The sequence below is a fragment of the Lonchura striata genome, chromosome 1 (assembly GCF_050655825.1).
Source record: "Lonchura striata isolate lonStrDom1 chromosome 1, ASM5065582v1, whole genome shotgun sequence".
Classification (NCBI taxonomy): Eukaryota; Metazoa; Chordata; class Aves; order Passeriformes; family Estrildidae; genus Lonchura; species Lonchura striata.
This window is the reverse complement of record NC_140703.1, coordinates 61474851-61499706: the sequence shown is the minus strand read 5'-3', so window position 1 is coordinate 61499706 and position 24856 is coordinate 61474851. Positions and strand designations below refer to the sequence as shown.

The window sequence follows — 24856 nt, the reverse complement described above, 5'->3', positions numbered from 1 at the left end:
CATAACCCCATGTATTAAAATTAACTTAGCAAGAACATGGTAAGAATATACAGATGTTTACATGCACACAAATACCCTGAATTGCAAATAAACTATTTCCAAGTAAGATTTTTTTAACTTCAATTTTTCAGCATATAATAACCTTCTACCCACAGACCAAAATTATCTTTGAAGATTATAAAATAAGAATCATGGGTATGTTTATTGGCCTACAGCACATTCCCTTCTTCTCAAGGTAACTCCCTCCATTGATTAGTCTGCTCTTTTCACTAATCATGTTCTGATGAAGCACACGCCAAGGAATGGACAGTTCTGGGAGCAGACTTGGTTTTAGGAAGGTCAGTGGTAGTGCAGGCAAGTTTCATCACCTTGGAATATCTGCCCAGGTTGCTTCAAATGACACCACTGAAGCTTTTCAATCTGTGGCTACTCTGATATAAAAAGCAAACTGTACCTAGCTCTACATGGAGCTTCCAGCTTCCTTTTAAATGAACAACGGCTAAGAAGGGACCAAGGCATGACAGGCAGAATAATGAGGTCTCTTCCTCGATTTCTGTTTTGTAGAGAGCAGAGTAAGGGCTTGGTCTCTAATTGTTACTCTCACAGTAGCCTATAAAGCCCCATGAGGACATTATCACAACCCTCCCACCTATTTTATCACACAACTGGACAACTCGCAGCCAGAAGGTGCTAAGGAAGAAAAAAAACCACAAAAACCGCCACAACCCTCAAACCAGCTAGGCTTCAAAGCTGTTGCACAAGGGAAATTTAAATCCTCATATTGCATTGTGAAATTTAGATGCTTACAGCCCTCCTATTGAGAACATGCATGCTAAGTTGAGCCTCAGGAGCCACTGTCTCAGCTCTGGTGGCTTAGGATGCACAGACAACTAACAAGTCTGTGCTCAGGGGTTCAACACATGCTACAGGAGACCTTCTTCAGAACACACTCACAGCCCACAGACACTGTCATTCAGGTGACATTTAGTGCTGGGGGCTCTCCTCCTGTCATTTGCTAAATTCAGCTACTAAGTCTAACTTTACTTTCAAACCACTCAAACCCCCATCTCTACCTCCCCAGAAGGTGACTTAAACCCCTAGGACACAGAACAGACATTTTTCTCCCAGCCTGTCACTGGACATATCTATACTAGGAAGAAATGATTGTGACTTGTAGCCCTTGAAAATAAAAAAATAAGAGCCCCACATTCCTCAGTCATTTGTGGGTTTGAAGTGACAATTGTTAGATGTGAAACATCATGGGGAAGCCTTCACTTTCAGATGAATTTCCAACTCCTAAAAATCTAACCTGACTTGAAAGTGGTGTATGTAGATCCAAAGCCAAATCAAAACTCCATAAAATTCATTGTAATTGTCTCAAAATAGTTGATTTATGCCTCAGTTTTCTTGAGTTATACCATACCCAGCATGTACATTCTGAAATCTGAATAGAATTATCAAAGCTGCACAAGAAATACGGGTACACATAAAAATAATGAAATCACAAAGTTGGATTTTTTTCTTAGAAATATATTTTGTAAGAAAACAATATTAATATTAAAAAGGAATGTTTATTATACAGTATAAAATAATTGCTTGAATTCAACTCAGTTCCTTTAACAAAAAAAAAATTTAAAAGCCTGAGGATTTGTATGAAGCCCCAATTCCTACAGATTTGATTCCTACTGCAATAAATAGAGGGCTTTCCCCACATCATCCATAGAGCACACGAACACTTCAAAACACTCCCTCATCCCCCTACCCAACAAGCTGATATCCCCTGCGCAGATGTGCTCTAAATATCACCTCTTTATTTGCAGTCCTCCCCCTGGCCCCCGTACCTGCCCTCAGTTTCCATCCACCCGCCTCTCTTGGCCAAGCACTGTACACACGACAACTCATGCTGCAGGAGTCTCCCCAGTTAATCTCTTGGCTAAAATGAACAGTGGCCAGCCACTGACAAATGTATAAATGGCTGAGGTGTTCTCAGCTGTCTGTCCTCATAAAACCTGCAAGAATATCTCTTAACTCTGCCATTCATCTGCCAAAGCTGGCAGAAGGGCGCAGAGTTCTAAAAGCTACAGTGGGAGACAAGAACAGGCAATGCAATGACATAAGCTTCACTTTTTTAGTAAATTAAGCTAAAAAAGTTACTGTTCAATTGCAGAATTTAACACTGGCAGATTTTGTTGTAGGAAAATATGCATGTTCAATAACTATAAATACCCCTAAACATTTTTGGAGCTTACTATGTATTATTTTGTTTTAGTTTCATTTTTGCATCATGCCAGTTTAATTGCCCTGCAGGTTTGAAAGGCACCCAGTGACCAGAATTCTGGTATAATTACTCATGGCATTGGTATGATTTCATCTCCCTTAATACTGATAAGTTTAAAAAAAACATATTAAGTTAAGAAGAACAAAGATATATATTACATTTGCTAATTGCAAACAATCTCTTATAGCTGCATTTTTCCCATTGGGATTAAAAAGTGCACAAGTTTAACATGTCTGTACATAAAAACAGTTTAAAACATTAAATATACAAACAGCAAGAGATTTTAAATATTTTGTAACAAATACTATAGGACAATATAATTTACATTTTTTTACACAAAACATTACACCTGAAATATAACTTTAGATATTACAGAATAGAAAAATACATACTTTCTGTTTAAAAAATGTATTTGCAGGTTCTGGCACAAAATAACACTTTAAAGGCACATATTTTGGCAATGTATTTTGCAATTTACTGTGCAACAATAACAATATGACCTGTAATTAATTTTTCAGAACTGAACGGCCAGATGATGTCCCTTCTTCCTGGAATGGCTCTGTTAATCAGGTAACAGTTAAGCTGGACTGTTTAAGTGTTCTCCAACATATTTCTGCCATGGTCTGAGCTCTCCGATCCTAATCCAGCAAAGCAAAATCAGCCCTAACTCAGCATCCGAAAAGCCACATCAAATGCAATGGGAATAGTCACACTTTCATAACATTTGCTGTCTCAGGGTCAGAACACTCAACCCAAACAAAATGCAAGCTGGGAGCCAAGTTCTGTCCTGCTCTATGTTTGCACCAAAACCTGTGAAGGTAAGCAGGGCAGAACTTGGCAACAGAAGCTCAATAATATTAATTATTTTGATTTCAACTACAGCAATGCAAAAGGCACAATGACTCTAGTGAGGCCATTGGAGACAAATGAAGTAAAACTGCTTTAAGACTGCATCAGGAGAACTGTATAATTTTGCCCTTCCACATATTTGCAGGACTCCTGCTGGAATTTGCATGGGACAAAAACATGCCTTTAGAGATATATGGCTTATACAGATGTAATTGGGTTGCAGAAGATTTTCAGTTCTTCAGGTTGTTTTTGGACAACTAAAAACTCAAATTTTCAGCACGCTAAACAAAGATTCAATCTAAATCCCTAACTTTAAATGCTCCAAAGTAAGTTGCTTCTTGTGAAGAATCCAGTAGCGATGGGTTTGATACTTGGATACTTATCATTTCTCCAGATTTTAATTTAAAAAATCCCCCTACATTTACAGAATAAAAATGAAATTCTGAATTCCCTGACCAGTATTTGGTGCTTCCTCCCTTCATCAACACATCAAAGCGCCTTATTTTAAGGTTTGTCTTAATCACATAAACCATCAACTGAAGCCCTCTTTTAGTCAAGTTTCCTGAAGTTTCATGATGTCTAAAACAAATATTGGCATAAAGATAGTAAAATCCATCTTGATTAACAATTAGTTTTCCATCATTGAATGTCATATTTGATAAGTTTGCCTGGCCTTTGTCATGATGCCAGGATGTGAGGTTCACTTTACGAGTTCCTGGGAGAAAAAAAAAAAAGAAAAGAGATTATTTATAAACATTTTATAAAGCTCAACATTTAGAAAGCAAGCGCTATGTTTTTAGAATCAGTGGCAACTGTTCTATAGGCTAAAGTGAGTATGAAACAATTTTGATAAAAATTCCTAAAAAAAATCTCCTCTTTTCACCATACATTTCCAGACCTTGCTTGGTACTTGTAACTGTGCCCCTCCAGCAGAACACCTGCTGAACTAGGGTACAAAATAACTGCTCGGCCTATAGCTTGATTATGCTAAGCAACCATGCAACAAGCTCTGCACAGGCATTGCATTCCACCTAAAACTTTATTCAAGTTACAAATAGTTGAGGGGAATGTGAAAAACTTGTTCCACATCTTTAATATGTAGGTGTTGACAAGGAATAACTAAAATTCAGAAAAAAAATGCTGAACTGGCAGTTCCAAAAAGAGAAAGCTTATGAAACCTTCCACATTTTATGTTATGACTGTAGTGGTAGAATGGTAAATATATTTTCATTTGATAACACCAAAAAGATGGGGAAAGGTCAGTACAGTTGCGCATCTTTAGTACCACATACTAAGTTGCCTCAACTTCATACAGCACTTCAAGTATTTATGACAAACTTCCTGATAGGCAGAAGCCACTAACATTCTGTTATTCAGGGTAACATCCAGGGCATAACACAACAGATGGGAGGTGGCCAACTTGTCCCCCTAACCATTAGTAATTTTCAGCACACAAGACTGACTCCACTTGCTGCCTCCCACAGCAGTGGGCCCACACAGGTACCAGAGAACTTCACACCTCAGCCTCCCCGTGCATCTAAATGACTGCTTGAAATATTCAGTACCTTATTCTCCCAACATCAAACCAAAACAGTCCTTTCGCAAGCTTTCCATGGCACACAGCAGGGCACAGTGCCCTCTGCTCCAAGCATGCACAGAGGCATGCCCCAGGACCCCACCTGGTCTGGGAGGGGAAGTAGGAACAGAAGGATTTGAGAGACATGAATCTCCCCTAACTGCCAAGGGCAAGCGGCTTTTCCACGTGAGAGGAATACTTTAACAGCAACCCAGAACAAAAACCTTCTGGCATTCTTCCACAAAGACTTAAGCAAAAGCACTGTCAAAGGCAGGTCACAAGTAGCTGCTCCCCTATGGGTCTAGTGCAGCCATGTAGAAATTATGAAAGCAAAACCAGATAGAGAAGTGATCTTCTCTGCAGTGCCTCCAAAAAACTGTCCAAAACCCACCAATTAACTGGAAGAGACAATAAGACATTGAGTCTCTTAGCCTGCAATTATTCACCTGCAAAATATACTGAGTAAGGGGTACCAAAATATTCTGAGTTAGGAGTGCACCTCTGAAGTACCAGGAACAGACGAGGAAATTACAGGGCTTCATCTGCACAGCATTAAGTCTGGAGAAAATACTGTCCCATGGAGAGTGGGCTACCTTCAAGATGAGGAGGAAAGGCAAGAAGTCTCTGCCTGCATCAGAGGAGAGGCATATTGGATAGAGGACAGGAATGTAAACCTATGGTGGATCAGAAAGGCATGCCATGATTGCCTGGTGGCACACTGGGTAGTTGCTGGGCTAATTTTATTTACCTGACAAGTCAACATTTTAGTTGCCAGTCAAGCTGCAATTTTGAAGAAATCCTCTGTGGGAAGATTTTTCTGCTGAAGAAGGGAAAAGAGAGCAAATAGGTGCCACAGTCACTTGTAATTGAGACAGGGGCTCTGGGTATATTTTTGTTTACACTATTTGGATGCTCAGGGGAACAGGCCAAGAGCCAAAGGGAGATGACCCTCTCTGTTTTGAGCAAAGGATTTGTACAGATAACTTCTGGAAGTCCGTTCCAAGCTAGATCACAACACCTGCTGAGGCAGGCAGGCATTTTGCCACAATTCATAGCTCCAGAAGAGGCGTGCCACAGCCAGCAGCACAGCACAAAGATGCTCTGGCAGGAGTTATGCCATGCAACCTGTAATGGGAGGAGCGAGCAGGTGCTCAGCACTGCTGGTGGTACCACACCTAGATTTGGAGACATCAAAAGAAACAGTACCCTGAAACACAGAAGTGCAGGAAACTGGAACATGTAAGTGCCAGATCTGCTGTCCATGACTGTTATTCTGATACATAACCCAAGCCATGGGACAGTCAAAAGTGCTGCAATACAGTATCTTCTGGGAAATAATTTACTTTGCCACCAATGAAAAAACAGCACAAGGTAAGTCCTGTTGACAAAGAAGAAAGAGGCTGGGGGATAATGAACAAAATAGCCTTCCAGAGAGGGCAAAAAGCTTTATTTAAGAATTCAAGATACTGCATGCTTCTTCTCAAAACTGAAGATAAATAAAAACAATATCTTTCTTTTTTGTGAGCTTGAACTACGACTAATACAAATGAGTTAAATAAAATTAATTAGCAAGAAGGAAGATGATGTGAGTGCAACAGAGGAGAAAGGACACCTGTTTTGATCATTTGTTTGCATCCTCGTAGTTTTAAGGTATAAATAAAGCCTGAAAAAAGGACCAAAGTACTGTTTGCTCTGAAAAGTCTTTTGAAGGCAAAGGGCAGCTAAGTCAAACCTGCAGCTGTAAATAGTTCAGAATACTACAGCATTTCCTTAGACAGCTAAAGGTATCAATTCACACCCCAAATGATATATTTAACATTATATTTATTTCTGTTTGTTATTTTCCCCTTTAAACTGTGACTAATTTCTGCAATCAATTTATAAACCAAAATTCACTGTTTTCATTTAAAACCTAGGTAGCATTTATAGTGAGCTCTGGTAAAAACCAACCAGCAAGCATCCAGCTCTAACCTAAGGCAGCAAACTTAAAAAACACACACAGCAAGCCAAACCACTACAGCTTCTGTGCCAAAGGGTGGGTGGGGACACCACAATCTGAGAAAGGTTATTTTCCCCCCTCCCTTGCACTATATCCCCCCAGCTGCAAAAGTCCACTTGAGGCCTGACATTATTGTGAACCAGGTCAAAGCAAAATGTTCTCTCACAGACACTCGGTACCCCTTCGTGAAGGGTGTTCAGCAGAAAACTGCTTAAAATCCTGTTTGACAGTGATGAAGACTATTTTTTTTCCCGGCCACTGGATGAGTTTGATGACAGTAGAGAACCTAAAAATATTAAGAAAATATCTGTCCACTCAGGGAAGACAGAAAACAATTAAGATAGATTTCAGGCATGCAGATTAAAGAATCATGGGAGGAAAATAGAAATTGCCATTTGCAGTCAGAGAAAACAAGATGGGAGAGGAAAAGCTCCTGGTGACCCCTCAGGCATATTTTTCTTTCTTTAATGCCTGTTACTAATCTCTGTGCTACCCAGCCAAGTGGTTACTGCCTCATGCCAGTGAGCATGATATTAAAGTGCCTCACAACCAGCAGGTTCAGGGTTCTTGCTATCCCTAAGGATGCAGCCCCTCACTGCTGCAATGCCCACAAGGGCTGCAGAAACGGTGCTCATGGATTAACTCCTGCCAATGCTCTTCTGAAAGAGCCAAAAGCCAGATCAGAAGGGAGTATATGCACAGTTCATCACATTGTCAAGAAGTTGATCTACAGCAAAAAAAGAACAATGTCTCCCTGGTTATCACCTATAGGCGTGCTCTGCCACACCCTTAAAGGTTAATGCAGCAATGCACAATCGTAAAAATTATTAGCATCTGTAAATTACAGTTGTAAAATTACAGTCTACATCCAGGTAAGCAGTAAATAAATTCCACTCAGAAAAAGATGGATTTCTCAGAATCTCCACTTCTGCAGGTAAGTGATCTGTTTCTATGACTAGCAAATTAATTTAAACATTCCAAAAGATAAAATGCTAAGGCAAGTTTACTGATATTGAATCCTCTACTATGACCTATTGTTAAAGTAGGTCAAAGCCAAAATCTGATTAGAAGAGAAGATTGTCGGGAGGCATTTGAGCTAACAAGAAAGCTTGTGGAAGTTCTGACTGCCATCTGACAAGCTGTTTAAGCTCTCTGCTATAAAACTCTGGATTGTGGCAATGCCAATGCACTTGAAAGAATCCCATCCCTCCAGGCAAGAAGCTGTACAGAAGTGCTTTGTCTTTAAATAGAACAAGAGCAAGAGCAAGGTATTACTATGCAGTCTGTTAAAATCTCAGATTTCAAGTCTCAACACACTATTCCCCTTTGGCTTGATTATATAAAACAAAAAGCAATGTGCATAGCTCAATTAACAATGAGTTCAGCCCTGCAGAATGTATAAATCTTCAGAGAAAGAAGACTCTGATCAGTGCATCCCTTCTTAGATCCTCTACCTAACAGCTTCATAAAAAACTCTGGTTTACTTATACCACACCAACTGTTGCGAATACAGCATTGAGAATACAGCAAAAAATCTCAACTGACAGTGCCTCAGGGCAAAAACTAAAACTATTCTAACATTATCTCAAAATGTTAGAAATGGATCTTCTCCTCTGGAAAGTGTCCCAAGGCAGACTCATGTCTTGTTCCCTCTTATTATGCTAGCAAGGATATTCACAAAGCCATCTGAATACTTGTGTGCAGAAAATAAGAACTCTGGCAAGATAAAAGAATGCCATCCTCTTACCACAGGGGCAGATAAAAGCCACAAGAACAATGTTTTCCCCCTGCTCAGTAGCTTAGGCAATGTTTGTGCTGGTACATATTTGTATGTATGCATGCATCCCCATGGCTGGTGTCTAGTGGGAGTGAAAACTCCTGATGGGCCCTACAGGCCAAAGGAAAATGGGAAACTTTAGAGGAAAGCATTCAATGTAGATCTTCCTTCCTCATCTGAACACAGCACAAAATGGCAGGATTTGCCCCTCAAGAAGTTGGTCAAGAAAAATGGCAATTTGAAATGGAGGCCATTTCAAATCAGCACGAGACTGATACAAAGGGGAGTCATCCTCCTTTTACCACTCCTGCTGCTCCTGAAATCTTTTAATGCATCCGATTTATTCTCACTATCAAAAGCCATTTCTGAAGTCACAGTCTGTTGATGTTTTGCTGAAATATCTTAATATACTTCACTTTCAATACATTTATATTAGTACTAGAAGTATTCACTTAAAAATCAAACTTACCAGATGGAATATTCCTATCATCAATAATGAGATGGGCAAATGGCTGCTTCTCAGGTTTATTCCTCCTGTACAGCTCAAGTCCTAATGCCTCCATTGCAGCTAGAGATAAAAGAATTGCATTATCCCAAAAAGACAAGTTTAGAGGAACTAAAATATTGTTTATTCATAAACCAACACCTACCTTTTTCTGGTCTTGGTGGCGTTCTTCCCATAGCACGCTGGACTTCCTAAAATGAGAAGGAGATGTTGCTTTAATATTTTCTTGGTTTTGTAACAATGTCCAGTACATTCAGATGTCTGGGATATGAATCATGTAAATATGATAATTTATATAACAGGCATAGACAATCAAATTACATCTAGTAATCTGGTAATTCTAATAAAGGTGGATAGAAATGCTAGTATGTATGATCACTGCATGATTTACTGTACTAGTGACAGCACATTTAAAACCTTTTCTACTTACTGTACTTGGAATATTTCTCTATAATGGAACAATGATTGATAAGAAGACATCACATCTAGCAATGGAATTTATGAACTGATTTAATTACTTTGAGTCTAAAGGGAAAGAAAGTAGCATTTCTATACAGAAACTAGTGTGTAATCACTCTAACAACTAAGGATAGCTAAACTCTCAATTTAATTTGTGACGAGGTGCATGAAAACCTCCACGCCTCACCACTGGCCACCAACAGGGAAGGCTACAAGGTGCTACAATCAAGACTCACTTCTAAAAAGGTATGCAGGAAGTATCATCCATACTAGACCAAAGGGACTGCGTGCCAGACTTTTAAAGTATGTAATTCTCAGCTGCAGATAAATTTTAACATGAGACCTATGCCGCCCAGACCCAAGAACAGCACAAAATGCAGGCATCAGACACCACAAAAATCCTTGCTTTTAATCATTCACACCTGTACTCCTCTTGCGAAAAGGATACAAACAGCAGATTTCAAAATTTAAGCAGCCTGGTTTTGTTACAAGCCTAGACTGAGTCTTAATATTAAGTTCAACCCTCAGTTCTGTCTCCCTTTTCCCCATGACTATCTGTTTTCTAAAAAAACAGGGGTAATATGTTATTCTGAATACCTCATACCATGGAGCTGCCAAGAAGCTGTTTAATAAAAGGAAACATTTTGCTGAAGATAGCAAGTCATGTCCTTTTTGAACCTAGGACTGGTCCTTTGTTTCACCTTTATGCCACGCACACTGCTGTTTGCCTGATTCAATCCATGTATATGAAATACATCAGATTTGGTGAGATCAGCAAAGTCCCACTGTGCTCTCAATCACTGGGGTGTTTCAGAATTTGAAACCCTGCTCTGAAAACACCTGAAGTCCTGCTTTTATGTAGTTTTGCAACCACAGTGAAATATCTAGTGCCTAGGCTGGTGCATTCATTACTCTCACTTTCCCCTTTCAGTAGGTGCTTAAATGTTAAACCAAAATGAAAAGCCACAGCGGTGTAGAAGTTGTAGTATGACTATCAAAGCATAATACTTCAGCTGAGATATGCTGATTTCATGGATAAGAATCATGAAGATGCTTTTTTTCTGTAAAGATGAGAAGAAAAGCAGAAGAATCACAACTTCAAAAGCAGCAAAACTCGCATTGACTTCCTGCATTTACATTCACTTTGCTTCTCTGATCTTCCTACTTCAATGTCAGTTCTAGGAGCACAGCAGATGATAATGAAGTTCAATTCTAGGAGCTGCATGTCAGCATCAGCCACTAGCCACACATTAGAAGGAAACAGGGAGATGGCAAGAGAATGCAAGTACTAGGTACTGTGAAAAATGACAAAAGCCTCTGAGGAGAACAGGATGTAAGGCAAGAAGAGCTTGGGAGATGGACCACATTCTCAGAGACTACTGCAGCACACCTATCCCAACCCTTTTTCCCTTGAAGGAGAGACATGTTTGTCTTCTTGCTTTCTTAGTGGAAACTTCTCAGATGTGGAGTTTGTTTGAATATCCGCTCCTTTGAGAGGATGTGATAGCGTCCTTGCCTGGAAAGCCTACTAAGCAGATCCAAAAAGAATAATTTTAATCTCCTACTATCTAGATTTGGTACCAAAAAAAAAAAAAAAAAAGAAAAATCCAATGATTGATAATTGCTCAGCTCTTGAAAGTCCTGAATTAGTCAACTGCTAGTCTAGTTTTAACTTACATTTTTCTTAGGAGCATTCAGTTCTGCTTCTGCACATTTCCAAAGATGCTATAGCTTAAACAGCTGAATACCTCATCTTCTGAAACCCAGCAGCCTGACTCAGCTCATCTTCCACACAGAATGGTTTAGGTCCTCATGAAATCAGTCTGAGCTGCTCTCCTTCTAACTGGTGGTGGTGCTGTTCATCTGCAGCTTCACCACTCGGTAAGCAGGACAGCTGCCCAGGAGGACTTGGGTCCACAACTCTCCTTGTCTGGAATTCATGATTAGCTCAACTGGTTAGATATGGCACTAACAACCCCAAAGATGGGGGGTTTGAGGCAATTGTTCATTGACTCTTCTGTGAGCCTATCACTGGATCAGAAGTGGCTAGACTGTGGCCAGAAAACAAAATCCTACAGCAGCTCTCTATGCTCCAGACTAGTTCTTTACTTGATTCTGACCAGCCTCATGAAAGTTTGATAGTCTTTCTGCTATGTTGCCCCAACTTCCAAAATGAAGTCAAAACACATTAATTAGTCCCTAGAAAACAGATATAGAGTTGTAGGTTTCCTCCTAAAAAATAAGCAGTTATAAACATTTCTTGATTTTTTTTTTTTTTTTACTTGATGTTCATACAGTTCCAAGGTGCTGATATACAACCTACCTTAGAAAAGCATTTAACAATGTATTTGCTTCTGACTCTGAAGGACATTTTTCAGTGGATGCTTGAAAGTAGCCTCTTAATGGGATTATAAAACCTGCTGGTATTCTTACTGCAAGAAACTAAGAACTGTGATTTCTCAAATCACTGAAGTATCAACTGCATTTTTTAGTTCCTGAATGTTCTTCGGTGTCTCATACTTACAATGTAGAGACTCATTAAGGAGGGAGAAACAGCTCAACAGAACCCGTGACTAAGACACTGCTACAATGGCATGAAAACTGCTGACAAACATTACCAGCAACTTCTCTTAAACTGCCATCCACAGATGCATATGTGATACCAAGCTGTTCAGTTATTTTTAGCAGAACTGTACACAAAAATCACCCCACTCTTAATCTTATGACAAGCTGCACTTGCACACCTTTGTCATTTGCTCACTGCCCACCAAGTCAACTCTGCTGGCCGGCTTCCCACATTCCAACCTCCTCCACACACTCACTGTTTAAACAGCAGACAAGGAGTTAGTCACAAAAATGAAAAACATGTCTTCCCTTCATCAGAAAAAAAAAAATAAGAGGCCATTAAGAAGCTCCAAAACTTTCTCATTTTAAAGCTAAAAATCATGTTTTAAGTGTCTGGAAAGTAAGGAACTGCTCTCTACTTCATCCACAGCAGGCTGCAGAAATAACTGCTGCTCTTGAACTTCTGTCCAATGCTGAAGATGCAGAGACAAGGCTACACCTGAAGACATGACAGCTGTGAAAGGTTTTTAGTCTCCTTCAGCTTTTATCTAAATATCTCAGCATCTACTTTGAGCAGCTCTAAGTACCCTTTTGAGACCAATGAGAAGAGAACTTCTGGACTCTTACTGCTTCAGATGTGGTCTTACAGCTTCTTCATGCACTTGATTATTTTATTATCAAGAGCTTTAAGTACAGCAGATACCAGGAAGAAGTATCTGATTCTCTTGCCGGAAATTCAGCAATTTGAAGAATGTTAATCAGAAAGGAAGTAAAATAGAAAGTACATGAACCTATATTCATCAGACTGTAGTTTAGAGACCAGCAATAAAACCTCTCTCCAAATGAGTAGTCTACTGCTTGCAGAAAAAAAAAAAAAAGGCATGTAAGATGTAGGATGGAAACCTACAAAACTGTAGGTGCAATTTTAACAACTTACAGCAATCACTTGTGAAACCTTTACTTGGTCCACAACTATGTGCTCTTTAAATGTCTGCTAAGTATATAGATCTCTTTATAAATGCTGCCCTGGAGATCTAGCAAAGCACTCTGTTGCCATGTGGGAGAACAGCTTATGCCTTAACTCCACAAGCAGCTAGAACCTGGGAGCACTGCCAAACAAAGTTACTTATGGATTGACCCAGGATATGTTTGTAGTCCTTTCTACTTCAGGCTCATAACAGACTTCATAAGCACTGTGGTTAGAGCATCTGGACTGCCAAAAGCTTTTTAGGGTTACATGGAAAAAAATTAAGCAAACAGACTGGCTAAGAAAGTATATTATTTGTCTGCTTGAAAGTTTATATGCAATATTGAAAATATTCTCTCTACTTAGTGAGCTGCTCCTTAAGCAGAATTTTTATCAGAGAATATGTTAAGGAATCAATCATTATATTCTGATTAAAAGAAAAATCGTTATTTTTTCAGGAGACAAGTATTTTTAGATTGGATCTTGCAGACCTACTACACTGGTTTTCATAAGAGCACTTCCACTTTCAACATCAATCTCTGCCTTACATTTAAGCACTCTGTCTACAGGTGTGCAAAGAAAACCAATAAGAACTGGCACAGGAAGCTAGAAGTGTAACCAGACCATAAACCTGAGCAAAAGAAATTTGTCTATTTTCACTTCCTGAACAGCTCGAATTGCAAAAGACAATATATTGAAAAAATCAAAAAACACAAATGGTATTTTGAACTGTTCCATTTTAGTCACTTAGCATGCTGCCAGTTCAAATAAGGATACTGGTTCTTAAAACACACAAGTTAGATTCTCCTTAAGGAAAGTGAAGAAAGCACAGACAACAGGAAATCTCATTTAAGTCACATTAGCTGGATCCACACACAAAGGAGTGTGTGCAACTGCAAGTAAGTTATAGCTGCATCTCTGCTCTTCATTGTAGCAGGATGACTGAAAGGCAGAATTTACAGATGATGATAATAAAGTATATGAAGTATATTCTGTCTTGACACTGTTGCTTTCACTTCTCTGATGTACCAAAAAAGATGTAAAAGCCTCAGGTCGCCACCTTCCTATCTATTTCTTCTCTGTCATTGATACATGACAAAGCATCCAGACCACTGGTGCAGCTGCTTAATAAACTCCACTGCATTCAAAAGAAATTCAGAGTCTAATTACTTTGGCAAGGGAAACTTTATTGTTCTCAAACTAATGGTGATCAGCCAAAAAAGTTATCCCTACTCACTACTTATCCCAGCCACAGCCATTGTAGCATTTAACCTCCATCCAGACTGGCAGGATATAAAGTTTCAGCTAAAGCCAGTGCCTTTGTTGAGTAACCAGCAGCAAATGACCAGAACACTGGGCTCCCCATTGACTTACTGCAACAAGCTCCTTCCTCTGTCATGAGTGAAGGAGCAGCCCTGCACACAGCACATAATGTAGGTGCAGTGTGAGAGGCTCTAAAACATGCAAGAGGACATCCTACAGACATAACCCTTTGTTTCCCCCTTAAGGTGTTGAAGGAGGTGGCTAGCAAAAGGGACAAGACATAGACTCCTGTGTCTCTGTGTTTTGTTCACAAAAAAATATGTACTTAGAGTTCTCTGTTAAAACTAAATATCATATTAGCACAATTCAAATGCTGTAAATTTAACTCAAGTACAGTTCATGCTAAAACATATGTGAGTGCAGCTCAAATCTAATGTAATGCAAAACTGCCAGTCCTATGAAGATGTGAGGCAGTAAAGCTGTAATGGGCCTGATAAGCCAGAAAAACCAAATACCATAGCAGACATCCATCTGTTACACAGCCCATAATTAGCACTAAACACTATCATGAACACAAAAAGAGATCAAAGGCAGTAACTGCAGTAAAAGGAGATTGTGGCATACTTTCAGCTTGCCTAGGCTTCTTCATTAGGGTTGACTTCTTTTGTCATTTGTGTTTGGGAACAACCTGTCATTCTCAATTCCTGGACAAAGACCACCCAGTTATCACGCTACAGCCAAGTAGGTCTTCTGCCAGCGTGAGAATTGCCTGCATACTGGCAAAGGGAGCAAAACCAAAGCAGGAACTGACCCTCATTTTGGACTCCAGACTAAGAAACAAGAACAACTGAGAGCAAATGCTATCTCCTTTTCCTTCAGGCAATATTTTGCTTGCTGATGATCTTGAGTTAAGAGAATCTTATTTGGAAGATTCCCTTGAAAAGAATGTGGAACTGACACCTGTTAAGAGCATCTGGAAAACCTATACAAGTCTTAGCATAAATGACTACTGTTCAGGCCCACCCACATGTCAGAATGGCTAATCACCTAACTTCACTTTTCTTAGTACAACTTCAAGTCTTCCTTTCTTAAAAGAAAAATAAAATTAATAAAATGTACTTGAATACAGAATTGGCTAGCCACTACCAGAATCATCAGCAAATAAAATACAATCCGGAATAAAACATCAGGTGTTACTCAAACACCAGGAAATAATTCATATAACTTACCTCTGAATAAAGATTTCAGAAAAATTGTTTTAGTTTCAACAGGACCATGAAATAAAGAAACACACTGTCTGTGCCACTTACCCTCTGCACAGCCCTTTGGAGAGCCTGTTTCACACTTCTACAGGATTCTGGCATTAACTTCACTTCTTGACTTTCAAAGGAGGCATCATGCAAATCTGTACTTTCTTGGTGTCCAAAAAGTGTTCTGACACAGTGTGCATGTTCTTTTGAAATTCTAGTAGGGTCCATCTGAAACAAAAACAACACAGTTCTAAGTGTTAGAGACTTTTCAACCACCCTGGCTAAGTTTATTATCTGAATTCTCATTAGTGTCAAGAGAAACAGTTCCAAACATCGAGGTTTATTTCACCCAACAAACATGCAAGATAGGAGAATAAATTATCTTCTGGTGCTGCCTATTTCATTCGCTTAGACTAGATATGTCTTTCAAAAGTTAAAGATAAATCCCACTCTTATGGTAAAGCAAATAATTTTGAATTCTGTATTTCAACCACTCAGGGCAATATCACAGTTATTTTAGCAGGAAATATACACAGCTATCCTACCTCAAAAGCTATTGTTTGTAAGATGATACATGAATGTCAAGTAGAGAAACTTGGAAAAGTTTGTATGCGTGCGTATAGCACATCATTTTCAAGAGAAGACACCAAAGTTATCTCTGAAACCATTTTATCACTGAAATGGTATCATCACTGAAGCTGTCAGTCAGCTATTACTGAAGCTGTTTTATGGATGGGCTCATTGTGAATAGAGTTTTCTTCACAGTGGCTGTACAGTGGCATGGGGCTGTGTTTTGGATTTGTGACCAAAACTGTTAGTGACACAGGGATGTGTTTGTTACAGCTGAGCAGGACTGACACTGAGTCAGGGCCCTTTCTGCCTCCCACCCCAGCAGAGAGAGGGCTGGGGCTGCACAAGGAGCTGGGACAGGACACAGCCTGGACAGCTGACCAGAACTGGCCAAAGGGATACCCCATGGCATCATATGGCATCATGCGCAGCATATAAAGGTGGGGGAAGAAGGAGGAAAAGGGAGACATTTGGAATGATGGCATTTGTCTTCCCAAGTCACTTCATGTGTGGTAGAGCCCTGCTGTCCTAGGGATGGCTAAACACCTGCCTTCATATTCTATTTCCTTTGTGTGTGCAGCTTTTTCTTTACCTTTTAAATTTTTTTTATCTCAACCCATGAGATAAAATTTTACTCTTCCAATTCTCTGCAGAATCCCATCAGGGAGTGAGCAGCTGTCTGAGACTTAGTTGCCAGCTGGGATTAAGCCATGACAGTGGCAAGAGATACTGCTGAGTGAAATAGTCACAAAGACAGCAAGACAGCAAAATTTAAAGACCAAAAGATGATTAAACTGCACCACAAATCAGCTCTGCATCACTGGACAAGGAATGGTAAGTTTAGAGTACCTGCAAGACATTTTTATCAATCAATCTTTGTGACTGAATTAGGTATATTTTTAAATCCTGCATTCTATCACTTCGATAAATTGGAAGACAATCCAAGGATTAGGATTGTACCTTAACAGAATTTTATTGCACAAAAACTATTTAAACTATTTCACCCTTTTTTCACTTTTTACTCCACATCCTTTACACTGAAGAGATTAACAACTATCTTTCAGAGATGGCCAAGGACTCTCAGAAATTGTTCACAACTCACATTTATTCTGCTTTTACTTCAGGCTTAAAGAAGGGTTTATGCACTCAAACTCTTAGTCTAGGTTCTCTAACTGTATCAGCTGGCCTATTAAAGAACACTTACTTCTATCTTTCTTAGTTGGAAAAAACACTTTTACCTGAGAATTACCAAAGGTTATTTGCAATTGCAATGCAGAAATATCAAGACATTATGAACGGTATCTAGTGTTCAGTTTCCTTTAACACAGAGCTGAACAAAACAGCAAATCAAAAGGAAGTTTTTCACAATACAAAACAGCCAGAGTGAATCAAGCATGTAATTTGTTCACAGAACATAAATTCAACACCCCTCCCAAAAATTAGTTAACTTAAAAGTGTAAGGTTAGGATTACAAAGCTGAATTAAAGTCTACACCACCCCAGTAGCCATCCAATAGTAACACACAGCAGAGAGACATCTGTTGCACAGACAGCAGTACCAAATGCTGTCTCCTCCATCACCATCCTTCTGCTCAAGTCTCCACATGGAAAGCTCTTTGCCCAATTCATTCAGACCAGTATCAGCTCCTGTAGCCTGGTTTAGCTGTTTCAGTCATCCCTGCAGATTTGGAATGAAACAGGCATAGGAGGTTCACCTGACGATCATAAGATGCCACAGCTTTGAGCAGAGGGGTAGTGATGAGTTACAGAATGGCTTGGAGGCAGTAACATCTTCCTGTGATGGCCTGACACAGCTGAATCCCCAAAGAAAATCTGTATATAGCCATTGCAGCTCTATGAATCCAGTGCTAAAAACCTACACTAATGCTCACTTCTGAAGTGAGCTAGTGCAGTGCAGCCTCATTAACTGCATAAGGAGATCTAAACCAGCATCTCTCTGCTCTGACCCCCTTCACCACAGAATTTAATTCCTGGATTTCAGTCTCCTCTTCCAAATCACTAACAAGGGAAGAATTTTTGCTGGCCTAATTTCCTTTATGATTAGTTCCCCAAAACCAAGTCACTCCAGATACATCAGACAAGCATCAGAGTCAGTACATGGATAAGAATGAAGTACCAGGAGGGCAGCACTAGCTTTAGCTGACTAGTCATAAAACTGCACTCTTAAGCATCTCTCACACTATGTTCTACTTGTATTCAGAATTCAGAAAATCAACTGTAAACTAAAAAAAAAAAAAAAAAAAAAAAGCACAAAATGTTTACCAACAGCTGCTAAAAGACAGTTAAAGCAGAATGACCTGGGTAGGAAGGTACCTTTGGGCAGCCTCCTGCTTGAAGCAGGGCCAACTTGTAACTTGGGTCAGGTGGGTTAAGGCCTTGGACAAGCTTTGGGGAATGTCCATCAAGGAAAACTTTCAGCTTCTCTAGGCAAACTGTCCTAAAACTTCACTACTTCTAGTGTGTAAAAAAATCCTTGGTTTTTACATCCAGCTACAGCTCTCCTTGCTGCAATTTATGACTGTGCTTCTTGTTTTTGCTGAATGCTTCTGAAGAGCCTGTCTTTGGGTAGCTAAAAACAGTGATTAGCTTCCCTCACCTTAGTCTGTTCTTTGTCAAAGAATCCAGCTCTCCATTCTCTTACATATTATGACTCCTACCTGTAACAGTAGTTTTCTGCTGGACACCTTCCATTTTTTTGATATATTTTTGGTACCAAGGGACCCAAAATAGGACCCATTATTTCAAATGTAACCTCTCATGCTGGGATCATTAGAGACCTGACTGATGTCTCTTAACAGGATCTGGATATCTGAGTCTTTTCCTGTCTACACAAATCATATAATAGAACACAGAAAGGTACAGCAAATAACTGCCAATACATACTAATTTGTATCAGTAATTCTACTAGACAGAGACAGCTATCCCAGTTTTGGATTTATTAAAACACATCTGAATTACAAGCAAGAAAACTCAGTTTTGTAGCACAAAGATCATGAAACTTGTAAAGGCCTGAGTGTCCAGCATGACAAATCATGCAAGCATAGACTCATTGCTATGAGCAATCATGCAAATGTGTCACACAACACTGTATCACAACAGTAACAGCAGATTGCATTGAATCCCTTGCTCAGATTACAGTTTATCTGCTCAAGACTTAAGACAGAAATCCAGCATCTCTGCACCTATAGGCAAAAGACCAAAGGCTTAATGGAAACACTGCAGCTGATGGTTTCAGCAGCTTGGAGCTGTGCAGCCCACCCTGACAAAAACTGCAAGTCTCCAGAGGTACTGTTTGATAAGGGGAAACTCTGATCTTGGGACTAGCTAACCCACCTGTTGCCCTCACCTTTTTCAAATAATACCTTCAAGAATAGTCTTCACCACATTTAACTATGAGAAACAGCTCACTTGCCTGAAAAGGACTTCTCAGAAATCCTGCATCGTAAGTCTTTACACTGAACTGCCATGGCTGTAAACAAGCACTACCAAGCACTGAGATCAAAACTGGGGTAGTAGTGATGCACAGAAAAACTTCCAAGGACGTGTTTTGAGAACTTCTAAAGAATGAGAAAATTATGATGAAACACCAGAAGCAGCTTGCTAACTTCCAGGGCAGGGCACCTTCAGCAAAAAGTTGTAAAGATCTAATATCTGGAAGAAATATCAAGATGCAAACACAAAGGAGAAAGCTTTATAAATTGTGAAGTATCCTAAATACTCTAGAGGAATTAAACTAACTTATTTTTAATATCCACTTTGTCTGACTTTGAAATCAGGTCAGACTCTTCAGTGCCCCCAGTTTTCAGCATCTCTCATCACTCTAGCTATATTTCTGGACTCTATTCAGCCACTTCAGGGCAGCCAAAATGAACTACAGCATCATGGCTTAAATTAACTTACAGAATTAAGAACCAATTTTCTGATGTAAAAAAGACACAGTTTGGTTTTAAAAGACACAATACATTCCACTCATCTTTGCTATTAAATTTTGCAACAATTATGCACTGTTACAATATTGCATTAAATACTTACTCCTTAAAATAAATGTTTACAATCTATACTTGTACTTCTTTTCAAACTTAAACCACTTTCCAGCCTATCAAATATCACTCTGCACTCCATGACCTTTCTTAAGCACCAAGAAAGGGTTCTTTCAGGCTTCTGAAAGATGTTACTGATCTTCAGGAAACTGTTTTTTCTGTTAGCCACAGTGCTCACAAAACTTCAGATGAAGTCTGAAAGGCAATAGTTTAAAAACATACCACAAGAATTCCACATAAGTATGAAATGACAATAAAAACTGGGCTTCCAGGTCACCATTTATCCAACTGTGAACTCTTCAATCTGGTAGAATACTTGAAATTTGTACAGACTTTTTTTAAGGGGAAAAGTGCACACTCTTGGAGGTCTAGCTTAAACTGTGGGCATTAGACACTCAGCCACCACATTTCATTTTGAGCACTTTCAATTTTCTTCACTGCCCTCCAGCTCAGTCAGTGTTAGATCAGAATCCTACTCTTTTGAAAACTAAGCACACCAAGGAAATGGGCCAGAAAGAAAAGCTCAGAAGCTGAGCTTTTAGAGACTATACCTCAGCATTTATCAAAGTTGAAGAAAATACTTCTCTCACCTTGTGCTATGCATGAGTCTCTATCAAATGATGACCTCCAGCTGCTCTGAGTATCTTTAAAAGTTCATGGCATTCTTACAGAAAATGAGAAAATATTCCTCAAAGTATAAGCAAAACAAATGCTTAGGATCAATACATTGTTTTACTGTTTAACTTCTTGGATTCAGTACACTGCACAGGATAGATCAAAAAGCAAGGATAAAACATACTGATGTTTTTACATTTCAGTACATTATTATGAAAATACTGGTAAAATTCAAACATGTTTTTTATTTCTTTCTTTTTCGACATACCAACTCATTGTCTCACTTGCATGGCACTGCATTATTTCTTGGCCACAAACATATGTTTTCCCGTGAAAACCTAGTGTCAGTCTTAGTTATGTGTCTTGTGAAATTTCAAATGCTCAAGCCACAAAATAAACAAAATTAAGGAAAAACCAAAACCTCAACTATTGTCTCAGTTTATACTATGTCATGATCCAGCCTAAATGATTTTATGCAAATACAGACAAAATGTGAGTGGTAAAACTGAGTCAGAGTTTACTCAGACTCTTAGATAAGGTTTTAAAGAGCTTCTAAGATATATAATTTCTTAATATCAGCCTATATAGTCAAATCTTTCTAATTCACATTTGCTTAATTTACCAAGCAAACAATTCAAATCTTTTCATGCACAGCTTCTACTACTAACACCTCATTATTTCAACAAAATTAAATAAAAATAATTAATTCTATTATTAAAGTACAAACTTAAGATAGCTGAAATTTACACTGAAAAGGCCAAATTGAAGTAGCTTAATAAAATCAAACTTCACAGAAATTTTTTTCAAAGGAAAGAGGCCTGATCATGTCCCATTTAAATAAAATATATCTCTAAGAGCATGAAATAAGAATTAACTGCTGCAGGACCTACTATGTTTTTCCATCTATATTATTTCACAATTAAAAATGGTGAACAAACACAAATTATCGTACCTCCTTATAGTGAATTATGTACTTAATTCAAGAGTATACTTATTATCCTATTTTCCATTGATGACACTTTTTACATTAAAACTTTTTAGACAATTACTTCAGTCAAGCCTACATTGAGTTATATCACCTCTTCTAGATATTTTGGAGACTCAAATTTATTAAAGACTCCATTCAATAGCACTACTCCAAATCTATAAGAACAAGAAACTAGCAAGAGAATTAAGCTGTCAAATGCAGAGTTACACCTGAACCATGCAATTTTTTAAATCAAGGAAGCAGAAGAAAAATAGCCATTATGGTTCTTTTTACCCTTTGTAAGGCACACATGAAACCCTGACATGTACCTAGCAGGAAGAGTCTTTTATAAGGGGGTACACTTTGATTAGCTGATTTGATTGCAATGGCTTTCGAGCCCCCTAATGAATATACAGCTGTGCATCTCCGAGCTATGTTTTGACAAGAATATCTTTTCAGGTTCATGAACATCTGGAGTGAAAAACATTCCCCTGTCATAAGCTGAAGCAGGCATTAATTTATTTCACTGTCGAGCAAACAAGTAGCTTTAAGCTACTTTACAATGAATCCCAGAAATTAGATGTCACTCTTCTGAAATATACAAGTTATGATTAACTAAGTGCTGTATTGCCGTTACATTTTATTTTTCGAAAAACGGAAAACACAAAGCCATTTTCAGTAAGAAAATATTAATTAGTCTGCATAATAAATTATCAGCAGCAGTACTGTGTATTTGACAGTCACTCATCTGATTAAGCAGGTATACACTTGTGCAACACCTGCTTTCAGAGTGCACTTAGTTAGGAAATCTAGCCTGCTACCTCAGATCAAGTACCTCTACCTAGAAAGTAAACCGAAAGAAACAGGTTTCCAGTCTCTGCCGACTTCAAATGAAAAGTACACACAACAGAAGCACCACTTCCATGACGGCAGTCAGACCCACATCAACAGAACTAGCTAGCATCCGACAATAAAGCCAAGCAGAAAGCTAACACCTAGTCCTGAGAACCAACTAGCTGCCAGCTCCCCACTTCCTCCGAGAGGGCTCAACTTTACAGGGTAAGAGATGCAGCAGCGAGGGAATCCAGGCAGCCGAGCCATTTCCAAGAAGCAGACTCCTCTTCTCTCCGAAAGCCCAACCGCTCATCACCTTATCTGCCCCCACAGCGATACCTCCCCGCGCTCCTCTCGGCACGCACCGCTGCCTCTTCCCAGGCATCCCGGCACACTTGAGGCCTGGCAGGTGAGGTGCAGCTCTCCCCCAGAAATCCCGAGCATCCCAGAAAAAGCTCCTGAGCTGTGGCAGGCACCTCTGTCCGAAACCCACGTGCACATGCTCCTCCGCAGCGCCCCTGCGCAGCCTGAGTGACAAACCATCCCGAGTGGTGTTGCATGAAGATAATTTTTGTCCTTAAAGACATTTCTCCTGCTGGTGAAACACTTAAGGCAGCCAAAGACCTCAGCCATGTCACAGAATCACTGATTATGCGGAGTTGGAAGGGACCCTAGAGAATCACCGAGTCCAACTCCTGACCCCACAGAGCACCACCTCCAAAAATCCCACCATTTGCCTGAGAGTATTGTCCAAACACTTCTAGAACTGTCAGGCTTGGTGCTGTAACCACTTCCCTGGGGAGCCTGTTCCAGGGCCCAATCACCCTCTGGGTGAAGAACCTCTGTCTAATACCCAACGGCAAAATCCTCACCAGTGGAAAACTGAGATCATTAAAAACCTTGTAAGACTTCAGGTGAAGGATCATGACTAACCCGTTTCTCGAGTCAGGGAACCCCTCATATCCAACCTTGCGGCGAAGGCCTGTACCCCAAAATGCACTCGATGCCCGGAGCGCTACCTGGTACCCCTCGTACTGAGCAGCTCCAGTGACTGGGGACAGCACACGCTGGGAGGACATTGCGATCCCATTTGCCCGACTCCTCTCAGAACTGGATCAACTTCAGAGACAGATATGTGTGCTCTAAAACTTTTTGTTCTGTTTTTCTTTACTTTATCCCCTCGATCGCACCAACACGAGGGCCTTGCCCTCTTCTGCAGGGTGCGAGACGGCCGCACTTGCCTCCGCGGGGAGCGCCCGCGCCAGCTCCCGCTTACCTGAGCTCGGAAGTAGAGGAAGAGGGCGACGCTGCAGACCACCTGCCCCAGCCCCAGGAGGACGAGGGCGGCGAGGAGGGAGCGGGATGCGGGCGGCGGGTGCGGGTGCGCGGGCGGCGGGGGCGGCGGCGGCGCCGGGGCGCTCTCGTGGGCGGCGCCGCTGCCCAGCTCCTCGGAGCCGCGCAAGTACTTGGTGTAGTCTCGGCTGGCGCGACGCATCGCAGCTCCGCTCCGCTCCCACGGCTCCACGCGCGGCTCCGCCGAGCTCCCCAGCGCCGGCAAACAACCTCGCCGTCCCGGCCGGGCACCTCTTATAACCGGGGCGGCCAATCAGCCCCGGGCGGCGCGCCCCTGCCGCCCTCCTCCTCCTCCCTCCGCCCGCCGCCGCCACACGCACCACCGCCGCCCCCTCCTCGCCTCGCCTCCCCTCGCCTCCCCTCCCCGAGCCCAGACCGGCCCTGCCCCCGGTGCCCCGGCACCGCCGCCGGGCAGGCCGCCCGGGGATGGCGGTCGGCGCTGCTCCGCCCCGCGCAGCGGAGCTCCGCGGGGTTGAGCACCGCGCGGGCACAGCCCTGCCTCCGCCGCCTCCTGCCCCCGCCTCACCCTTCCCTCACTCAGGTTTGCGCTCCACCCAGGCGGCCCCGTCAGTGCAGGCTTCCCTGAGCCCCTGGTTGCGTCTGCGGGGTCCCTTTCCCCTAAATTCCCGGTGTCTGAAGTCTGAAGTCTTTGGTGGCTCCACACTCTCAGGGGACCAAAGGCTTCCCAATCCCCCCAGTCTCACTCGCTCTTCACTCAAGCCAGGCTAAAATGAGCACAGGTGCTGTTGCCTTGCACTGTCCAAAGAAGCAACACGGTTCACAACCGTGTTAAAGGAATGGGTTAAAGACATTGCAGATGTGTGCTAGCACCTGGCTGCCAGTGAAACCAGCTCAGAGTCTCCTCATCTCCCACATGCAGCCAGGCTGAGCCCTTGCTTAGGAACATTTTCTGGTGTTCTCCATGTCTCAGCTTAAATTCAATACCAAAAACTCTTCTTCAAAAATCCA

General features: G+C 40.9%; 1 protein-coding gene across 1 annotated transcript; it reads right to left on the bottom strand.

Moving 5' to 3' along the window:
- Positions 1–637: 637 nt before the first annotated feature.
- On the bottom strand, positions 638–24148 carry TNFSF11 (TNF superfamily member 11). Its single transcript, XM_021530894.3, has 5 exons — positions 23811–24148; positions 15549–15716; positions 9130–9175; positions 8949–9047; positions 638–3842 (listed from the first exon to the last, which is right to left on the bottom strand). Exons 1-5 carry the CDS (start codon positions 24027–24029, stop codon positions 3421–3423), a joined length of 954 nt encoding a protein of 317 aa, XP_021386569.3. The 5' UTR covers positions 24030–24148; the 3' UTR covers positions 638–3420.
- Between the last annotated feature and the right edge of the window lie 708 nt (positions 24149–24856).

Excerpts from the sequence above, each read along its gene's own strand:
- TNFSF11 (XM_021530894.3), bottom strand. The coding sequence starts at position 24,029 with ATGCGTCGCGCCAGCCGAGACTACACCAAGTACTTGCGCGGCTCCGAG. Across the intron at positions 15,717-23,810 it reads TCCTCTACTTCCGAGCTCAG|ATGGACCCTACTAGAATTTC; the intron begins GTAAGCGGGAGC and ends TTTTTGTTTCAG. Across the intron at positions 9,176-15,548 it reads TCCAAAGGGCTGTGCAGAGG|GAAGTCCAGCGTGCTATGGG; the intron begins GTAAGTGGCACA and ends TTCTCATTTTAG.